General features: G+C 40.3%; 1 protein-coding gene across 4 annotated transcripts in view; it reads right to left on the bottom strand.

The window, feature by feature from the left end:
* Positions 1–22,677, bottom strand: part of Enpp2 (ectonucleotide pyrophosphatase/phosphodiesterase 2) — a 118,080-nt gene that overhangs the window by 6,644 nt on the left and 88,759 nt on the right. For 2 of the 4 annotated variants that reach the window (XM_021661995.2, XM_021661994.2), the window contains exons 17-23: positions 22,499–22,586; positions 21,238–21,422; positions 18,312–18,363; positions 6,179–6,315; positions 4,504–4,639; positions 2,493–2,570; positions 1,004–1,136 (exon numbers count right to left, since the gene is read on the bottom strand). In XM_021661995.2, the coding sequence (XP_021517670.1) occupies positions 1,004–1,136; positions 2,493–2,570; positions 4,504–4,639; positions 6,179–6,315; positions 18,312–18,363; positions 21,238–21,422; positions 22,499–22,586 (809 nt within the window). The remainder of the gene's footprint in view (positions 1–1,003; positions 1,137–2,492; positions 2,571–4,503; positions 4,640–6,178; positions 6,316–18,311; positions 18,364–21,237; positions 21,423–22,498; positions 22,587–22,677) is intronic. The other 2 variants (XM_060389414.1, XM_021661996.2) reach the window with 1 other exon arrangement.

Below are 22,677 nucleotides of genomic sequence, written 5' to 3'. Positions count from 1 at the left end.
TGAGCCCAGTGCTGTTAAATAAGCTTTCTCCAGTAAAGCAAAGTATGCACATTTAAATCCCTCACGGGGGTTGCTGTCGTTAATCATTTCCTAAATCTTGAAATTATGAGTGAACTTAATTTTGCTTAAGGAGTACCAAAATGACCAACAATAAGCATGTAATTAAGATAAAATTTCTACTGAATTACTGAAAGAGAAGTTAACTTCTATACTATTAATTACATGTGTTTCAAAAAAGCATTTTATCCAATAACTAGCTATATTATTTGTATGCTCTGTGCTTATTTCTGATTATTTGTACACATATAAATACAAGAGGCTACATATTCCTTGTAAGCAGTGTTTACCTTATCTACTGCTATCCCCAACAGCACGAAAGGGAGAGATAAGAGAAAGATAATAGGATTCAACCAAAGTCTGTATGCAACTTTCTTTCTTTCTTTCTTTCTTTCTTTCTTTCTTTCTTTCTTTCTTTCTTTTCATTTTGTGTGTGTGTGTGTGTGTGTGTGTGTGTGTGTGTGTGTGTGTGTATCAGAGCCCTGGATATACTGGACCAGGCTGGCCTCAGACTTACAGAGATCTGCCTGCCTCTGCCTATTGTGTGTTGGAATTAAAGGCACGTATCACCACGCCTGGCTATATGCAACTTTCTAATAAAACATACTGGCTCAGAGTCTCCGAAAATAATGAAGCTAAGTTACAATCACAATTTTTCTACTTAAGAGTTTCTGAAGAACAAATGATAATTCCAAAAATATTATTCCTACATTTTTCTATCATGGAATGGAAAAATGTGCCTATCAAGAAGACCAAAATTTCATTCTAACTACTAATATTTAATTAAAGATCAAAAACAACTAAGGATTTTAACAAAGTTTAAGAAATTCAAAGAAAAAACCTTTAAGGATATGAAGTCTTTTCTAACTAAGGATATGAATATCCTTGATTGGTGTTTTAGAATTTAGGCATCTCACACAGAACAACAAAAACAACAAAAGCTCACTGTTTGATTTCATCCTCCGTGTCACGTAAACCATCGTAATTGTAGTCAAAAATTGGTCCACTTATCACATTGACTCCATTCCTTTCTGAAGCATATTTCTTCACTAAAACCTTTTGGAAGTAAGTCCAAATACCTGTGCAAAGACACAAATCAATTATCACGCATAAATACACTTGTTTCAGACAAGCTCTCTGTAGGGTGCCTTTCTTCAAGTGCAGTGTCAAGAGCTGCTGCTGTGACTCACCAGAACCTGTTCCAGGGTGTTATCTGTGTTATTCACTATGAACTCGCAAAAAGAAGGATGAGAGATAGGAGTCAAGGCTCTGGAGGCATTAAGCCTAGCCCAGTAAGTCAAGGAAAGTTCCCACTGGAGGTTAAAGTGCTGAGATCTAAAGGCTTAATGTGCAGGAAAATGCCAAGCAAGGAAGTGGGGACAGAGCATGCCAGATAGACACAGATACAGTGGAAGCAGAAGAGGAAGTATTTTAGCCATTAAGCAAAATTAATTTTTTTTTAATGAAACCCTTTATCGGTCAGTTTCTTAAGTCTGAAGGCTAGGGAATGTAGCTCAGTTGGCACAGTGTTTTCCTAGGACACTCAAAGTCAGCGCTACATCAGCTGCATGTGGGAGCAAAGGACTGTACCCAGGAGGCAGGAGGCAAAGACAGGGATCTAGAGATCAGTCTCAGATCCATAACAAGTTCAAAGTCAGCATGGGCTGCATGGAATACTCTCTGAAAAGAGGTAAGGGGCTGAGGGTACAGCTAAGTGGTGGAAGGTATGTGAGGATCTGAGTTCAGTGCACAGTCGTGGAAAAAATGGAATTTTACTGATTGCATCGACAATGGTCACACTCTAGGGACTACACTTGGTTTGGAGGACCAGGGTTTATGGTTCTTACTACATTCACAGAATCATTATCATCTAATAATACTTATCTTGTGAACAAATAAATTGTATGTTCCAAGAGGTTAAAAAATAATTTTAATGACCTTAAAATCATCTGAATTAATATTCTGACAAAGTAGAATATTCATAATCTCCTGGGGTTTTATGTTAACCTTCAGAAAACATATGCACCCTAAAAAAGAAGGGTGTCCATGGATTTTGCAGCTATGTTCAATAAATGAATATATATGCTATGAAGTGGTAAGTGACTTTTAAAATTCAGGTGAGACTCCATCATCAAAAGAACAATCGTTTAAATAGAAAAAGCTGCAGGTGAGAAGAAAACTATGGTTTTAGTTCAAGTCTACCACTTATAACCTAGGTCACTTCTTACGATGTTCATTTCCTAAGTGTAAGCAATGGCTAGACAACTTACTAGCTTTCCTCACAGGCAGGTCAACTATAGAGAATTTATATGAAAGGTCTTCAAAAATTATGAAAGCTTAACAGTGGCAAAGTGTTATTAAAATCAGCATGGAGATAGAAAAGGTAAGTGGTAAACATAAAATATTTATTTTCTAAGTAAGTTTATTTTACTTACGTTTGAAAGCGGGGTACATTGGAACCATGTTGGTTACAAGGAATGCATCATATTTAGCTTCTGGGGAAGAGCTCAGATCTAAACATCAGGAGAGCAAACAGAGGCCATTGCTTACCAACTGAAATCTTAGTCTTCCATGCCAACCTAAAGAGCTCAAAGCCAGCGTATCTTCTTTTATTTCAACTTATCCCCTCCATTGGACATTTCTGACTTCACTCCCACTCAGTTGCTGTGCTTACCTCTCAGAAAGTATTTACAGCCCCTTTCTCCCTAACTAGTTCTTTGATTTCATTATTATAACTTAGACTCTTAAAAAGGTTGTTAAGATAATGAGACATAATTGTTTTTAGGAAATCACCTCTGCAGGATCAGGCTGCTTAATAGCCTCCAGCCCACACTCAGGCAAATGACTCCTATTAAACTCAGTGGCCACACACACAAAGAGGACATGGAAATCAGAGGGGACGTTGGTGAGAGGCCAATGAGGAATAAAAATGACAGAAGCTCATCCTATAAATATATGGAATTGTGAAACAAAAAACCCTTAGCGAAGAGCTAATGTCCTAATGACATACTATTTCTTTCCGATTCCCCTTTAACAATGTGAAGGAGATTACAAATAAAGCTGCTACAAACAAGGCTGAGCAGATGTCCTTGTTGTGTACTTGAGCATATTTTGGATATATGCCTAGGAGTGGTATAGCTGGATCTTGAGGTGGCACTATCCCTAATGGTCTAAGAAAGTGCCAGATTGATTTCCAAAGTGGTTGTATGAGTTTAATTTGCTCAACCATGTTTTTAGCAGCTTTATTTGTAATAGCCAGAAGCTGGAAACAACCCAGATGCCCCTCAGTTGAGGAATGGATACAGAAATTGTGGTACATTTACACAATAGAATACTACTCAGCAATTAAAAACAAGGAAATCATGAAATTTGCAGACAAATTATGGGATCTGGAAAAGATCATCCTGAGTGAGGTATCCCAGAAACAGAAAGACACACAGGGTATATAATCATGCACAAGTGGATATTAGACATATAATATAGGATAAACATACTAAAAACATGTACACCTACAGAAACTAATCAAGAAGGAGGATTCTGGGTAAGATGCTCAATCTTCATTCAGAAAAGCAAAGAGGATGGACATCAGAAGAGGGAAAAAACAAGGAACAGGACAGGAGCCTATCACAGAGGACCTCTGAAAGTCTCTACCCAAAAGGGTATCAAAGCAGATGCTGAGAGTCATAACCAACCTTTGGGCAGAGTGCAGGGAATCTTATGAAAGAAGAGAGAGATAGAAAGACCTGGAAAGGACAGGAGCTCCACAAAGAGAGCAACAGAACCAAAAAATCTGAGCACAGGAGTCTTTTCTGAGACTGATACCCCAACCAAGGACCATTCATGGAGATAACCTAGAACCCCTGCACAGATGTAGGCCATGGCAGTTCAGTGTCCAAGTGGGTTCCATAGTAATGGGAACAGGAACTGTCTCTGACATGAACTGATTGGCCTGCTCTTTGATCACATCCTCCTCAGAGGGGTGGAGCCTTACCAGGCCACAAAGGAAGACAATGCAGCCACTCCTGAAAAGACCTGATAGACTGGGATTAGAAGAAGGGAGACCTCCCCTATCAGTGTACTGGAGGAGGGGTATGAGTGGGGTAGAAGGAGGGAGGGTGGGTTTGGGAGGGGAGGAGGGAGGGAGCTACAGATGGGATACAAAGTGAATAACTGTAATTAATTAAAAAATAATGAAAAAAAAAAAAACAATGTGAAGGAAACAATTTTCCCCTGTGCATACTTTAGATTTTCCCAGGAGAGCAGGATGTTTGAAAGCTGGTTATTTTCAGGCTCATTTTGGAAGAATCTCACAGTCTCACAGTGCTTCCCCATGTAGAAATCCCGAACCACTGAAATCCTAACCAACAAGCTTCCAACTCCACACACACACACACACACACACACACACACACACACGCAGTAATCAGAGCCCAACATGCAACTTACAGGGAGGAAAAAGGAATCCATATGACATCTGTTTATCGTTTTTATAGGCCAAACAATTCTGACTGAATCCTGGAGACACGCGGACATCAGGGCGAACACAGTTGGTCAGCTGCTCTGGGATGCTGGAGACCTCAGCCTGCATGGGGAGTCAGAGACACTCAGTGGTGCTGTTTCAGAAGGCACCATTGTGAACAGTCAAACGCAAACTTGCTGGCTTATGGTAGTCATAATCTACTTCTAAAGGTCCTTTGTTTTAAATACAATAAGCCAATAATTTTCAAACTTAGTTCCCTGCAGTAAAATCTTTTTTAACACAGTCTGGAGTTAAACAGTACATAATGGGAACTCATACTGTTAAAGTGCTGAGGAAGCATAGACAGGCTGATCTCGGCTCTTTGTTGACCACCTAGCCTAGCCTACTTGTCAAACTCCAAGCTAGTATAAAAACCTGTCTCAAAAAAAAAAAAGAGGTGGATGGCATTCCTGAGGAAATACACACACAAATACAAACACATACATAAATATTCCTGCCCATATATGTTTCTATTCATATATATACACACACATATATATCACTTCTTTAAAAAGCATCTCTCTCTCTATTTCTCTCCCTCTATGCACACTTGCATGTATGCACACACAGAAATTTAAAAGATAGTTGGGGAAGCAGTATTCTTGTCACTTACATATATTTCTAAGTATATATATATATTTTAATATATGTATGCGACATATATGAAATATGTTTCAATTACAAAAAAAATATTCTAATTTCTGATCTCTAGCTTTGTATCTCATCCTTGTGAGCTGAAACTCCAATTAAAGCCTTTTTATTAAAATACAAAGGCTAGAATACAGAAGGCTAGAGGGATAGCTCCACAGTTTAGAGCACTGGCTGCTCTTACAGAGGACCAGGGTTCCATCCCCAGAACCCACATGGTGATTCTTAACCATCCACCAAACAAGTTCGAGGGGATCCTCTGCCCTCTGATTTCTGAGGTGTGTGGAGCACATACATACATGCAGGAAAACCACCCGCACGTAAATTAAAATAAGTAAATCTAATAATTATTTTAAATTCTTATCAACTTTTAAAATGTCGAATAAAATAAAAAGAAGAGGCGGATAGCAAGGTCCGGCCAAGCATTGATATATACGGGGACTCTTTCTACTTTTCCCTAAATCTGACTGCTAACTAAAAACTACCCTGAAAGTTAGTCTCTACTAAAACAAGCAAACAAACCAACCTTGATGGCTTCTGCAACTATTGGGCAAAATGTAAACAAAATGGAAAATAAGAAAAAAGAATCTAAAAGCATTAGTGTGTTCCCTTCAACACTTATCACAGACCACTCAGAACACTGAACCAAGAGTAGAGTTAAAAACGTTTTGCCGTGAAGCAGGAAGAAGTGTTTCCTCCACTGCTGACACCTGAGTTCATCCCCTGCACCCACACTGTGGGTGGAGAGAACCAACTCCCTAAGCTACTTCTGAGCTCTAAAGGCATGGCATAGCATGTGTGTACACATATGAATGCATGTATACACACAAAAAATAATATTACCATGGGTGCAAAAGAAGGGTTCTTCCATTATGAAAAATTAAGGTAAAATTCTATTAATCAAAACCCTCATTATAGCAAATAAAGAGTATAAGCCCCAATTTTCTCAACAACCTGCTTAGAAATGGTATATGATGTCCAGAGAGGCATTAATAATATTTCACTATAACCACTTTCAAAGTCCGTGTGATATAAGATATCATATCTGGTCCGATAAAGCACTGCAGGTCGTCCATACAGGAGATGTCTCTCTAGGAAATAAAGAAAGAGAAAACTATTTTTAATGCACAGTCAACCTTATATCAACTGTAAAATATTGGAGGAAGAGTCAAGTTTCCTACAGTTTGCTAGCCTACTGATTAATAAGACAGCAGCTTCTCCTTAATTTGATCTCAAGTTAGTTTTCCTAACACTTCTGTAGTTTATCTGATAACCTTACCAAGGGCCAAAACCATAAAATAAATGCTAGAACTATGAAGGTGCTTTTCGAAATTGTCGGATTTAAAAGTCTACATAGAAGGAAAACATCCAGTAACTTCTGAGGTGAGTCAGCTGAATGGAAAACCAATAGGATTGAATTTTACCTAAATAAATGATATGACCCCTGAAGAGGCTTATCAGATTGGTTGAGGGTTCAATTAAGAAGAAGGCTTTCTCTTAACCGTTATCTGCAAACTACATCTGAGATATGTTATTTCAAAAAGAGAGTAGTTAGTGGCTTTGTCTTTAGGCATGGACTTAAAGGAACATGTATAGATAACATAGCAGGCATTCGAGACGGTCCCTCAGATACAGGCAAGAAGCTTATTTATTAACAAAGAACTCACGTAAGACCCCAGAAGGCAGAGTTGGGCTCCTTTAAGAAGGTAGTCAATGAAGCCTTACTAGTCTTTGAGGTGAAGGATGAGAGTTCAGTACTCAGACCTTTATTTCAACCCACAATAAAAGCCTGGAGCTTGGCTTGCCCACTTGGGAGAGGATAAACTGCCATAAATTCATGGAAACTGGGTCCATGCATGCCCACATATTTAGAGATTGAGGCTTAGCAAATTCACAATTCCCTAAATGGTTTAGAATAAAAGCTGCTTTTACTATAATTTTTATTAGAGAGAATCTGGCAAGCACTTATTAAATTATATATACATGTTGCTTTAATTAAAGTTCAACCCTTCTATGCAAGTAGTGGAGAAAAAAAAAAAAGTTCACACAATATTTCGCAGAACCCTCCCAAGTAAAACTGCTGATTTGCGGCAGAGTGACGCACGCTATCACAGCGCAAGCAACTTCTGGGCAGTCTGGCTTCCTGAGCAAGCCTTGCAATAGATGTAGAAGCCTCATTTAAGCTGCCAAACTTGGGGATCCATCCCTAAGAATCAGATTGTACCATAATGTTATTAAAGAAATGAAATCTAATAAACAAATTAAAAGCCAGCAAATCCCAGCAATAGTACTTGGGGGGCCATAAACCGAGCCAGATTTTCCTTCCAAACTCAGACCAAACATTTTCTAGGTTCAAAATTTCCATTAAGGGTTTTCTTGTTTTCATTTTTGGTACCTCTGAATTTCCTGGTTTCAGCTGGAAGCAGAAGTATCAACAGTCTTTGAGAAGCTATTCTCTTTTTATCACTTAAGTCTTAACGTGTACCAAGTGTAGTGGTTTGAATAAAAATGCTCCCATGAACTCATGTATTTGAATGTTCAGTTACCAGGGAGGAGAATTATTTGAAACGATTAGAAAGTGGGTGACTGGGGGTAGGCTTTGAGTTTTCAGAAGGTCCATGCCAACTCTCACTCTCTCTCTCTCTCTCTCTCTCTCTCTCTCTCTCTCTCTCTCTCTCTCTTTCTTTCTGCCCCCTTTCTCTTTCTCTTGCCTACAGATCAGGATGAAGCTCCCAATTGTTTCTCCAGCACCTTGCCTGTCATGCCTACTGCCACATACATTTCCTGCCGTGTTGATAATGGACTAAACCTCTGAAACCATAAGCAAGCCCTAATTAAATGTTTCTTTGGTTGCCTTTGACATGGTGTCTCTTCACAAATACAACAGTGACTAAGACACCAGTGTATTTCTCCAGACTCATCCTGTTCCACTAAGAGGTCAGCAATGAGCAGCCACCTTTTCATGTGTGGCACCCTCCTTGGAGCATCCATCATCTAAATCCCTGGCTTTTACTTCCTCCAGACCTCCTGAATTTCTTGGCATTTTCCACTATCACTTTCCTTTCCCCGGGGGCTAGTTTGCTTACAGCATCCTCCTCGTGACTGTTGTAAACAATTCTATATATCTGTGATTTCTTTTCTCTCTATTAGTGACAATTTATGCTTCCTCATCACCCTTGTCATTTAGAGTATATGTTCATGCTGTGTGTGTGTGTGTGTGTGTGTGTGTGTGTGTGTGTGTGTGCTGTCATGTCCAAAGGTCAACATCAAATGTCTGTCTCTCCTCACCTTATTTTTTAGTATAGGTTCTTTCACTAAACCTGGAATTTGCTGATTTTGGCTAGAACGGCTGACCAATGAGCCCTAAGCATCAGCCTGTTTCTGCCTCCCCTGTTCTGGGATTATATGCATGCATGTTGTGTCCATATTTCACATGGGTACTGGGAATGCAAATTTAGGTCCTCATGCTTTTCTGGCAGGCACTTTGCTAACTGAGCTATCTCCCCAGCCCCAATTCTGTCACTTATCTGTTTGCATATACCTCCATTGAACATTCAAGATCCTTCTTTGTGCCAGGCCATGAGCTGGAGAATGGAGCTACTGAACACTGATGGCTTAGAGCTCTCATTATCAAAGAGCTCACAGTCTAATGACAATCCTGCCATCTATTACCAAGCGGCAGCAGAGTTTATACTGTCTCTGGTATCCACGCAGGGCTATAGTAACAAACAGGCTTAAACTCCCATGAGAAAAGGCCTTGATAGGGCATAAAATATTAAACCAGTGTAATTAAACTACAAACCAGTTTGCATGTATTTTCCCTTGCATAACTTGCAAAACAACCAAAAATTCCTGACAAACAATACAGTCACAAAGCTCAAACAAAATGGAAGAGACACAAGGAAAATGGCAGATGAGGCACAAGATTGGTAGGACAACCTGAGGAGTTTCCTTGGGGGGCCTCCCATCTTTATCAGCTCTTCTGCTCCACACACAAACATCGAGTTTGCTTTAGAAAGACTCTACCCAGCAGGGTATCAAAACATATGCTGAAATTCATAGCCAAACTCTTGGCAGAGTACAGGGAATCTTATGAAAGATGGGAGAGACAGAAAGTCCTGGAGGGAACAGGAGCTACACAAGGAGAGCAACAGATCGAAAAAAATCTGGGCACAGGGGTCTTTTCTGAGACTGATACTCCAAAGAAGGACTATGCATGGAGATAACTTAGAACCCCTGTACAGATGTAGCTCATGGCAGCTCAGTGTCCAAGAGGGCCCCCAATAATAGGAACAGGTACTGTCTCTGACATGAACTCATGGGCTGGTTCTTTGATCACCTCCACCTGATGGGGGAGCAGTCTTACCAGGCCATAGAGAAGGATAATGCAGCCAGTCCTGATGAGACCTGATAGGCTAGGGTCAGATGGAAGGGGAGGAGGGCCTCCCCTATCAGTGGACTGGGAGAGGGACATAGGAGAAGAAGAGGGAGGGAAGGTGGGATTGGGAGGGGGTGGGGGAGGGGACTACAGCTGGGATACAAAGTAAACTGTAATTAATAAAAATAAAAGAAAAAGAAAAGAACACCACAGCTTCAAGCTATTAACATGACTGCAGCTTTTAGAACACAGCCAGAGCGGAAACATATCATTATCTCATTTGTTTTTGTTTGTTTGTTTGTTTGTTTTGTTTTGTTTTTTCAGTTGTTACTGAGCTTACGGAAACAAAGGAAAAAAATACAATGATATCAACAACCTCCCGAAAGTCCAACATAAACCACCACCTGGCTCTCCAGAAATCTACCTAGCTGTCTTTATAGCTTAATAATTCATGCAAAAAAAGAGAGAGAGAGAGAGAGAGAGAGAGAGAGAGAAATTTATCTTTGCAATAAGAAGACTAAATTTTGAGATTCAGAACCAAGACTTAGGTGTTACTTTCTAACTGTGTCTGTGAATCGCAAATCCAGCCACGGCCCAGCTCTGTTAGTCCTGGAAATCTCGGAGAACCACATGTTGCGTTTCTCTTTAACAAAATGCTCCCACTCAAACCAGAAAGTGGAGTTGACTCTCTGCCTTTGCACCTGCCAAGATATTTGTGTCAGGGCCAACCTGCAAGCTCTGTTTCCACAACATTTTCTCCCAGCTTCACTTTTAATTTTCCCTATTTTTATTTCTAATCTATGTTAAAACACTGAAATATTGAATATTTAATATGAAAACCTTTTTAGAAAAATTTAATGGGCACAGTTGTTGTAAATATTTATGTGGCCCAATTCCAGTATAAAATTTATAATGGTTTGGTCAATCTAATTGGTCTAGTAGGCTTAAATATGTATGATTTCTTTGTGGTGACTCAAAATCTTCTCTATTAGTAGTACTGAAATACACAATTAATAAATTTGACCAACTTTAGCTACCCTACTATGTCTTACAACTTTTGCAGTAACTTATCCTGTCCAATTATACCTTAGCCTTCCCTTAATCATCTTCTCTCTCATGATTCACTCTGTCTGCCTGCCTCTCTGTCTGTCTGCCTATCTAAAATAAATACGTGCATGTTGATACTTGTGAGCATGTACATGTGGAGGCCCCTGGCTGATATCAGGTATCTCTCGTCACCCTCACCTTGTTTTTTGAGACAGGGTTTCTCACAGAATCTGGAGCTTGCTGATTGGCTACACTGGCTGCCAGTAAGGTCTAGAGATGCACCTATATCCTCTTATCAAGGGCTGAGGTTACAAGGGTGTGCCAGGCCTGGTTTCTTAACATGGCTACTGGGTATCCAAACACGTGTCCTCATGCTTGCATGGCAGACAAGTGAGCCATCTCCCTAGATCCCTCCTGTGATTTCCTGATGTGGGTCTAGAGTGGCCCATGCCTTCCCGCCTGAGTTCCCACTGCACAGAGTTCCAGACACAGCCTTCCTTCCACACCCAAGCTCCATGTTTACAGTAGTGTCTCTGGCATTTTAGCTCATGCCAGAGTTCCCCTCCAGATACCACATTTGGCAAAACACTGTGAGACAAATCTTTTTAAGTGGTGTGGAGTTCCCCAGAATTTACTCTTTTTGTCTTCCAAAGTTTAGTCATGCAGACTCAAGTTTGTGTTTCTTCTCTCTTTTCTGCTTCCTGATTCATACTCCAGGGGATAGACTTGGAGCAACATGAAAATCCTTCTTCCTCTTTGTTTTCTTAAACATTCACTCCCACAATAACATATCCTTAAATGTTACCACAAAATCTCTACCCCCCCCCAAAAAAAAATCCTTTCATTTTTATAACACCATGGGCTGATGCTTTGTATTTGATGCTAATTGTTTTCTCTCCCAAGTCTGCTTGCTATTTTTTATGAGCGGGCACTTATGTTCCCCAAATGATATTGTAAACCTTGCCTCCCTGTTTGACCAATAAAATGCTGACCCGCCTGGCCGGGGTGGTGGGGGACACACAGGAAGATCACGGGAGAAGAAAGGTGGAAGAGAAAGAAGAAAGCTCAGTTGCCGTGGGATAGAAAAAGAACCACATGTGCCAGGAGGAAGAACTCTTGAGAATGGCATGGAAAGGCATGGCTCAGATGAAGAATATAAGCAAGTATTTTGGGATTATGGATGGAAAGTAATCCAGATAGAAATGGTTAAAACAAATGGCCTGGGATGGTAGCTGGGAGATAATGAGATAGCGCAGGTGGGATTATCGGCCCAGCCCGAGGTGAAATAAGGCAAAGCTAAAATCTAGCAGATGTCTGTGTATTTATTGATTATGATAGTGGGTTAGATAATACCACTGTAATAAGTATAGGGCTAATAAAGCATTACTAGCATATACTTTTAAAATGACAGCAACACCTTTTCCTGTGTCCTTTCTTCTTCTTTGATCTACAAGCACCTAAAGCCACTCACTAGCATTTCAGTCTCCACCTTGAGCTTTTCTACTCCACCATTAAGGCATTCTGTTGCAATCCATCTGCTTGCTAAACCTTGCAGCAGAACAGTACCATCATGAAGACAGAGGCTTAATCTATGTTAGATACTCTGTCTCCAAAGATACCAATCACATGTCTACTTGGTAATCAGTTGACAAAGGAATTTTTTTTAAATCTGGTATTCTATTTAGCCGGCCTAATAAAATCTTGAGTCAGAATGGGCTCATCAGAACCACCTCTGCTTTATTAATGGAGTAAATTTATACAAGATGATTTGGAATGGCCCAAAATGTAGGCCCCGACTTCTAGCTTCTTATTCTTCTCCCTACTCTTTTGGGTAATCTCCAGTCAGAGGTGACCTGCTATTCTACTGAAGGTTGTATTGTATGAAGGATCTACTCCTGAACATAAGCTCTGCCCAAGTAATGCCAAGATAACATTGGGAATCTCCAGTGAGGACAAATGTTTGCATCAAAGTGTCTATCAGCACTTCAGAAACAACTGCAGCACGATACAGTCTCTCCTAACTACCACTCTGGAGCATTCTCAGATAAAAACACACAGGCTTGTGTCAAATCTCGGTTCATCTCTTCCTAGCTCTGTCACTCTTACCACTTAACCTCCCAATGCCTTAGATTTCTTAGAAATGTTGCATCATTATTGAGAAGCAAAAGACAAGATGCCCAGTTCAGTCTTCACCCGAAGCAGCCATGGTTCAGGTGACAACAGGTCAGAAGAGGGTTCATGCTCAACTGCAACATCAGCAAAGAATACTGGTAGCTAAATGTTATTAAAATTTAGTCTCTATTATCAATATCGTGAATCCTGCTATACAAGCAATTGCAGTGCTAGTTACATTTCAATGCTTTCCACACCACATACACAGAAACAACTATACTGAGAAAAGCAAGTATGCCCCCTTCCTTCTTTTCCACAGTAGAGTCTTCAAAAACCAATAGAAACAGGAAGCATTTCAGGATTCAAAAAGGCCTCACACATCTTCCAACAGAGTCAGGATTCTTCTACCCAGTTAGCAAAAATTACTATATCATTTTTCTATATAAATTACTATGCCATGTAAAGGGCTTGTGTATACAAGCATTAAAATGATTTGAGTTACTTTTTGTACAAAGGTGGCCATGAGTCCTTGCTTAAGAAAATGCAAAGCAGCAATCAGAGAGATGCAAATCAAAACTACCCTGAGATTTCACCTTACACTCATCAGAATGGCTAAAATAAAAAACTCAAGAGATAACGCATGCTGGAGAGGCTGTGGAGAAAGGGGAACCCTCCTCCATTACTGGTGGGAATGTCAACTGGTACAACTACTATGGAAATCAATCTGGTGCTTTCTTCGACAATTAGGAATAGTGCTACCTCAAGATCCAGTTATACCACTCCTAGGCATATATCCAAAAGATGTTCAAGTACACAACAAGGACATTTGCTCAACCAGGTTTGTAGCAGCTTTATTCATAATAGCCAGAACCTGGAAACAACCCAGATGTTCATCAACAGAGGAATGGATACAGAAATTGTGGTTCTTTTACACAATGGAATACTACTCAGCAATTAAAAACAAGGAAATCATGAATTTTGCAGGCAAATGGTGGGATCTAGAAAAAAATCATCCTGAGTGAGGTATCCCAAAAGCAGAAAGACACACATGGTATATACTCGCTTATATAGACCAATAAGATAGGATAAACATACTAAAATATGTACACCTAAAGAAGATAAACAAGAAAGAGGTCCAGGGGTAAGATGATTAAACCTCATCTTGAAATACAAAGGGGATGGACATTGGAAATAGGAGAAAATAAGTAACAGAAGGCACCTGAAAGACTCCACCTAGCAGTGTATCAAAGCAGATGCTGAGACCCATAACCAAGCCTTCGGCAGAGTGTAGGGAATCATATGAAGGAAGGAGGAATTAGTATATCCTAGAGAGGACAGGGAGCTCCACAAGGTCCAAATATATCTGAGCACAGGGGTCTTCTATGAGACTGTTTATCCAACCAAGGACCATGCATGGATAAAACCTACAACCCCTGCTCAGACATACCCCAGGGTAGCTCAGTATCCAAGTGTGTTCCCTAGTAAGGGGGACAGGAATTGTTTCTGACATGAACTCATGAGCTTCCCCTCCCCCCTGAGGGAGGAGCAGCCTTGTTAGGCCACAGATAAGGACACTGCAACCATCCTGAAGATACCTGATAAGCTAGTGCCAGACAGAAGGACACCCCCTCTTAGTGGACTCGGAAGGGGGCAGGGAGGAGATGAAAGAGGGAGGAGAGGTTTGGGAGGGAAAGAAGGAGAGGGCTATAGCTAGGATATGAGTGAATGTATAAAATTATTTAAAAATAAAAAATACTAAAAAAAAAAAAAAAGAAAATGCAAAGCATTTTGTAGCAATGGAGAAAAGACTAAGATGAAAGTAACTAGTATTGTTCTTCCTTTTCTGGATGCAATGCCAGAATTGCCTGTGACAAGAGCTTACATTTTCCATGTCATTCATTTCTTCATCCGCTGACTCAGTGTCACAAGGAAATGGGTTTTCATTGCATAGCAAGTTGGCCACTATACTAGTTATTTGTGACTGGAAAAACAACATCCATTATGCAACACAGATCTAGAATTTGCCACCTACCTAGAAATAGTATGACTTCAGCGAAACATTTTTTTTAAGACTATGGTTTTCCTCCTGTTTATTTTATAAAGGCCTTGACTGTATAACAATCAAAATATTGGTAACAAAACATCACGTAAGACTAACTTAATACATTTTAAGCTCATAGATTCCAGGCTGTTTCATGATTGGAATACGCAGCTTTTACATCTGTTCTGCATAGACATCTGACATATTTCATAAAACATTAAAACAGTGACATAGAAGTGCTGCAGAATTACATGTGACTCATTCTATAAAATATCAATAACCTGAATCTATTATAACATGAAACTAACAGCCAAAACCAGAAGTACCTTACATATAGAATATTAGATTTATACACTGCTTTATAAGTCTTAAATACATACCTCAAGTCAGAAAGTCAAAGTAATTACTCTGAATATAATGCAAGTACACACACACACACACACACACACACACACACACAATTGTATTCACAAGGTTCTACTGTAGCAAACACTGAGTATTTTGATTTAGAAGCCTGGATGTATGATGTTTGAGATACTCAGACCCAGAAGAACCCGCCTTGCTGTTGTAAAAATGGATGAGATAAAACTGCTAAGGTTATGGCGATGAAATTCAAGAGACATGAAGAGGGAACACTGAGATTGACACAAATCCTAGAGTCTGACCAAGGAAGTGGCTTTCACAAAATGCAACAATGGTAGACAGTTGGTTTTATTTCAGATCTCTCATATTCTTAAAGGTTAGTTCCACAGGCCATGAACAGACCAAAGGCAACTGAGTGTTACTGCCATGAATTGAGTCTGAAATGCCCCCACAGGCTGGTGTTTGAATGCCCTCCCTAGCGGGGTGGCAGTGCATTAGGGGGATTAGGAACCTGTAGGAGGTGGACACCTGGATGGCAGAAGTAGACTCCTTGGGGCAGGCCTTTGAGGGTGATAGCCAGAAGCCTCGTCCCAGGCTCACTCAAGGCTGCCTCTCTGCCACATGCTCCAGCCACTACCATGAACTGAGCTGTTCTGCTATGTCTTCTCCCTGGTGATGGACTGAAACCATGAGCCAGAATAAATCTTTCCCGCCTCAGATTGGATCTGACAGGCATTCTTTCATGATGCAAAAGTAACGAATGCAGCTGCCTTGATTTCCCCCTAATGTTTTATGACATCCTTTTGAAGCCCCACGTTAAGGAACTGCCAATGGTATCATTTCAGACACGGCCTAACCAGCCCCAGCTAAGGCCCAGCAAATAGTGAGTGAAGACATTTGGTTTGCCTCCAAGGAAAAAAAAAAAAGGCAGCCTTTAAGGCTCTATGGTATAAAAAGACCCTCCTGTGATAACATGTAAGACATTCTGAACAAAGCTGCAGAGAAGCAATGTCACTAACTACAGCTCCCTTGTGACAGCCACAGGTTCACCAGGACAAGGCCTCTTACTTTCACGCTGGGAGGCCTGTGCTAGGCTGCAGGAGTGGCTTTTGTCACATGAACACAATGCTGTCTCACCAGCAGACTAGATGAGTCAGGTGGAAATATTTTAGGAACAAGAACAGCCGGAATTTAAATCAGCAAAAAGTACAAAAGTCCTCCGAGAGAATGGACAGTCAGTCAGAATGAACGAATCTGCGGCCATTTTTAAGGAACATCTCAATGCTATGTCTTTGGTAATGGAGTCTTTGAAAATCATGAGGGGATCCCTGACACCACCTTCCTGGAAACCTGCATTTTTGTTGTTGCTGTTGTTCATTTATAACAACACTACAGTACACTAAAAGTTAGATGGCCAAGCTCTCAAGCCATCTGTAGAGTTTGTGGGGGATATGTAAAGCTTCCACTAGCAAAGGCCTGACTGTAACACGGTGCTAGCCAATTACAGGACAGAAAGCCTATGTGTTCTGTGATCAAATGGAAAAGGGGGAGAGAGGCAATGCAGAAAAGAAAGAAAGCTGAAGATCTTTCATAGAAAAGGAAGCAAGGCAAGTAAATAAAACTTGCTGTGCTGCCTTCCTCAACTTCTGCTTAATCAGATGGGAAACCACACATACGACAAATAGGGCCACGTGGATCTGACGGTTCAAGGATCTGATGGCCCTGCGAGGTATGCATGCATCTTTAGCACATGATGTGGTGATGCTGTACTGTTCTACCTGCTTCTTCAATCTGCAAGTCATCCCATCTGCTGTAGGAAACCTTCAGAGCATCTCCCAACTCTTTCTTCTTCTAATTTTCCATGACTTTGAAATCAAAAGGAAGAGCTGAGCTTTATCCACCTTTAGTTACAGCACTCAAGAGGCAGAGGCAGGTGGATCTATTTATATTCGAGGTCAGCCTGGTCTACCCAGTGAGCTCCAGAACAGCCAAAACTACCTAGTGATATCCCGTCTCAAAAAACAAGACACACAAAAATAAATTTTAAAATTTGCCTGATAGGGTGTTTTATTGTTCCTGATTATTTTCTGTCCTGATCTGCAGCCATATGACCTGCTGGATAGAGTCCCAGCAGAAAGAATATACTCTCTACATCACTGCTACCATGAATTGACTTGGGCTGGTAACCTGTGAGTAGAAGTGAGATCACATGACAAAACCAGAGATGCTGATATCTAGTACAAAGCTCTGTGTACTGCTGTCTCAAAAGGGACAACTCTTTCCGCCTAGAGTCTATGGTAAATATTGGAAAGCCCCCTTAGCCCTAAACTCCACGTACTAAAACGCAAATAAGACATGTGTCTTTCTTCCTTGATATATATCACTGGATCCTTGGTTTTTTTGTCTTGAGTTTGGTTTTTGTCACATCACAAGTTTCTAGAAGTTTACTATCATGTGCTTGCTATCATCACAGATAAAATAAGAAGAGAATGGGTCAGAGGTGGAGATGACCCTGTGTGTGACGAAGGAAGTCTGATTTCTTCTAGGAACCTCTTTCCATTACAACTTACCCACCAATCCTTCAGGAAGTTGAGCTTTGATATAAGCACCAGGAGCTAATATTTATCACTATGACTACCATTCTGATCATATAAGCTCCCGTTAGCATCTTCACTTGTGTCCCATCAGACACCCAGAAAGTTTGTTCCCTTTTTCTTAGATCTTAAAGGCTGTTAAAAGAAATCAAAAGGCTAATAGAATTTCCCTCATTAGACAGCTGACGCATTGTGTTCCTATATGTAAAAAAGTTTGTAATACTAATAGAAATTTTTAAAAATAGTGTGCTTATCCTAGGAAATAGGAAGTCTTTGATGTTTTTGCCTGCTGTTGTTGCTGTTTTATCTGTATGCGTGTTTTGTCTGCATGGATGTCTTCCAACCTTGTGTGTGCTTGGTGACCACAAAGGCCAAAAAGGTCATCAGATTCTCTAGAACTAGAGTTACAGCTGGTTGTGAGTGGCCATGTGGGTGCTGAGGATCAAACCCAGATCTTCTGGAAGAACAGCAAGCCATCTCTGTAGCTCCAGTCTTCAATTTTTAAAAACTAGAAGTCAAACTTATTTTATTGGTTTTTCAACCTGCTCTTACCTTCTGTAGATCCTTTGGTGTGAAGACGTTTATTGAGTTCTTCCAGTTTGTTCTTCACATGTAAAAACCAGAAAAGGAAAAAAGAAAACAAATCAGGAGTGTTCTTTCTTTCTCCCTTTCCCTTTTTTCTACTTAGCATATTGCTAAGTCCCAAAGAAAGCCCCGAAGTCTGTTGGTGTCAGTGTGGTAAATCCTCCTGGAGAGCCGGTTTTCAATCTCACATTTGCATTCTAAGCTTGACCTCTGTGTCTGTGCACACCTTCAATCATCTCCCAGTGACTCAGTTCCTTCCTTTCCCTTAAGACTGTGCAACCTTTAATTACCTTCCTCTGAGGGGGAAGCAGCATTACCAGGCCATAGAAGAAGACAATGCAGCCACTCCTAATGAGACCTAATTGACTAGGATCAGAAGGAAGGAAAAGAAGTCCTCCCCTATCAGTGGACTTGGGGAGGGGCATGCAGGCAGAGGGTGGAGGAAGGGGGGGATTGGGAGGAGGGAGGGAACCATGGGGGGGATACAAGGTGAATAAAGTGTAATTAATAAAGAATTTAAAAAAAAAAAAAAGACCGTGCAACCATGCAACCATGGGAGCTTCCCAGGGTGGTAAGGGTGGTTATTTGGGCACATGTTAAGTAGTGACAGTAGTGCCTCATATCTCCGATTAATTCCTGTCTACACTAAAATGACCTACCAAACTGATGTATAAAATTTTGTTTTGTTTTCAAATCTAAACAGTGATGAGTCACCACTTCTGGAGAATAATGACTGAGCAACTCTGAAAAGTCATTGCTCAGCTCTGCACCTATCACCTATCGTTGAGACTCTCAAGCACTAACTATGAAATTCTATTTACAACAATGTCCACTGACTTACTCTAAAGCTAATATTTGAAAATTCCTGCATGTTCCTAGACAGTAAAATGAATAAAGACATTATGGTCTATCTATATATTAAATGTAATAAGTGACATAAAAAATAGGTCGGCTGAAGGTTCATATGCTAATACACATAAATGTATCTCAGAAATAATTATGAATCAAACAATCACATGATTCAGAGCCTACAACAGCAGCCACATTAAAATTTCCATATGCAAAATTATACCATAGGTTATTTTGAGATGCATTAAGATAAGTCATATTTAATATATATATCTTATATACATTATTAATATATATGAATATATATATATGAAAAGTAAAGGTACGAGTCAAACATGAGGATTACACAGTGCTTCCAGGATCCCAGTGAATGCTGTATCGTAGAAGAAGTTAAGAAAGAAAGAAAGAGAGAGAGAGAGAGAGAGAAGGAGGGAAGGAAGGAAGGAAGGAAGGAAGGAAGGAAGGAAGGAAGGAAGGAAGGAAGGAAGGAAAGAAAGATATAGGTAGATAGATAAATAGATAGATATTTTGAGAAGTTCTTTAAATAAAGACAATACAAAATGTATGTAATATAGTTTATGTCAATATAATCAAAAGGCTTCTATACTAGAGGTCATACAGATAACAAATGTAACCATAGCGCCCTCTCAACGTATTTGTGGTCCTCTTGGTAAGCTGCTTCCTAATGTCTTTGGTAGTTTCACCCCCACCCCCACCCCCAGCTTGTGAGCATTGCCTCCCCTTCATACATTAGCCTTCCAGATTCTCATCAAGAGCAAAGATGGGAAGGAGAGAAATGCAGGGAAGGGGAGGAAGAACAAGATGTATTCCTCTTACTGTAGAGCCTACCAAACTATGGCTCCTACACCTCCAGGAATGCTGGGAGAGGACAAACGGTAAGGGAAAGAGATTGTGCAATGTGAAAATTATTGTCTGGTTTTCTTCTGAGTCTAATAGAAAAAAACTCACACTTTTACCTATAATTAAACAGCATATAAAATGAATCAACACCCTTGCTTTGTGTAAACATCTTTTCAACTCTGTGGAAGCACTGGTTCATTTCTGCTAATAGAACCACCTGTTGGTAGATACAAAAATCTTAACTGAAAAATTCAATGAGCAAATTAATGCTTAATAGTTTTGGTTTTGGGGTTTTTTGTTTTTGTTTGTTTTTATGCTGTTGTTGGTTTTGTTTTTGGTTTTGTTTGGTTTTGGTATCTAACAACTGTTTAACATGGTATGACAAGTAGTATGTTTTCAATGACACCCCACTCATGTTGTGCCTTCCTCATCCTGCTCTGTGTCCTAGAAGGGTGAGTTTTAGGGACTAAAGTAAAGAATAAACTTGTCCTTTGGCTTATAGTCAGGCTCTACCATGGAAGACACCTGTAGAGTCAATAGAGCCTGGGGTATTATACTTCCAGGTCACAGGCCACAGTGTTTGGGCTTCAGACTTCTAACAAACACAATACTCTCCCCTGCACCCACTCTTCCTCCTTCCCTCCCTTCCCCCCTCCCTCCTTGTCTCCTGACAGTCTCCCTAGTAAATTTTCCATCTGCCCTCACCTTTCAGGCCTTGGGAGGTATTCTGCTAGGTCCAGAATAATTATCATTTTCCAGTGACTTCTGTCCACCTGCTCAGGTTTTATAAATAGTACTCTCGAATTCCTTAAAATTTCAAGTATCTCACAAAACCATTTTGGCATAGCTTCCTGTTATCTATGAGGTCCATGAATCATTGGTGACCCACAATTGAATAAAAAAGCCAACTTTTGACTGGAGATTGTGAATTCAGAATATAACATTTTTTACCCTTCATTCTCCAGACCTGTCTAAGACAGTAGTCATGGGCCATATTCAGCATATTAAACTTAAATTTAAAACAATAAAATTAAAATTTTCACCCCTCAGTCATAAGCAGTCCTGGACTCCATTTTGGATAGCAGAGTCAGAAATCAACCTTATTATCATGGAAAGTTCTACTGGACAATGCTTTATTAACCAAACACACATCTCCACGATAAAGCATAAAGATTATTTCTACCTTTGGCTCTACCTTATCATCACAGGTGCAGCCCAGGTCAAAATCAGACTGAAGGTACATAATTCCTGGGTAATTGGGTCTGGTAACTTCCTCTGGTATGGTTGGCCTAAAGGTATTTGTACGAAGCAGGTGATTCAAACTTCCATGAGTTCCATTATTGGGAGCTGGCTTCAAGCCTAGGAGATCTGATGAAAAGAAAGAAAAGGATGTAGTGTTTCTTATTAGTTCTCCGATGAGATATGGTAAGAATCAAAACCCTTCACCTTCCAGAAATCTATAAATATTGAGCACAAATCACAAGTGAACAAACTAAATTACCATGTCAGCTATTCGTTTCACATCTTCTGAGCCATTCAGACCTCACAATGCCTTGCTAACTCTTCTTGAGATGGTCCTGTTCATTGCTAGAGTGTGAATATGACATTGCCAAAAAGTCTCAGTGGGGGAATAGTTCACTCAGCCATTGCCCGTGTGTGTGACAATGTTGGTACCATCACCCTCTTGATCTTCTCCAGCACTTTTTAAAACCAAAATTTGAAATAAGACGTAATCAATAAATACCTACAGCCTGCCCTCTAATGCTCCACAAAAGTGTGGTGACAAGAGTAGACTTTGGCTATGTGCATTGATGGGCCACCAAGGGATGAACGGACTGATTTCACAGTGAGTGAATGGTTGCCAAGTGGGCATACAGTGACTTGCCTAAGCTGAAAGGCAGGACAGTGAAGAGCTAGTAGTCGACCTGGGAAAAGAACCCAGGGGACCCGACTTTCAGACTCCGCCTCTAACCACCAGACTGGCACTCCCTTACTAAATAGGAAAAGCTGTCCTCATTCAGCAACAAGAAGCTCAAGGAAGAAAAATAATTAAGAGCACATAAATAGCTGGCTGGGATGCAAGCTGGCAAATTTTTCACTGGGCTGTAATGCGAGAGAGGGAGGTGGGAGAGAGTGCTCTGTCTGCGTGGAACTCTTGCTTCATCGGGTCTCTGACCAACGGTGTCAAACTGTAATGCTATGTTGGATCAGCCAAAGGCTGCCAACAGCAACACTATGAAAACTCCCCATTAGTCAACTGTTGAAGGGACACAAAGAAGCTTTAGAAGGGGGTGACATTCTGCCCTTTGAACCAATGGGCAAGTTACAATTTTTTTTTTCAGAGAGAGGTCTTAGAAAATAGACACCTCATTTCTTTCTCTAGCAGTGAGGAAATTCACTGACCAAAGATTGTTTCACTGGGTTTTATTGAACAAGTGACTTACCGCACATAACATTGTAAAGTTCAATGTTTTCAAATGGAGGTACTTTAGTCCTGTACTTAAAAGTTGGGCCATAACCTACAAAAACAGTCTTCCAAAAGAAAAGAAAAGAAACACAGTTAACCATTTCTGCTTCCACTAACAAGGTTTCTTCTGTGTCTGAATTCCCTGCAGCTTCACTA

This window comes from Meriones unguiculatus, chromosome 8 (genome assembly GCF_030254825.1).
Source record: "Meriones unguiculatus strain TT.TT164.6M chromosome 8, Bangor_MerUng_6.1, whole genome shotgun sequence".
NCBI classification, from domain to species: domain Eukaryota; kingdom Metazoa; phylum Chordata; class Mammalia; order Rodentia; family Muridae; genus Meriones; species Meriones unguiculatus.
Note: the sequence above shows the minus strand (reverse complement) of the source record. Positions and strands in the feature narration are given on the sequence as shown.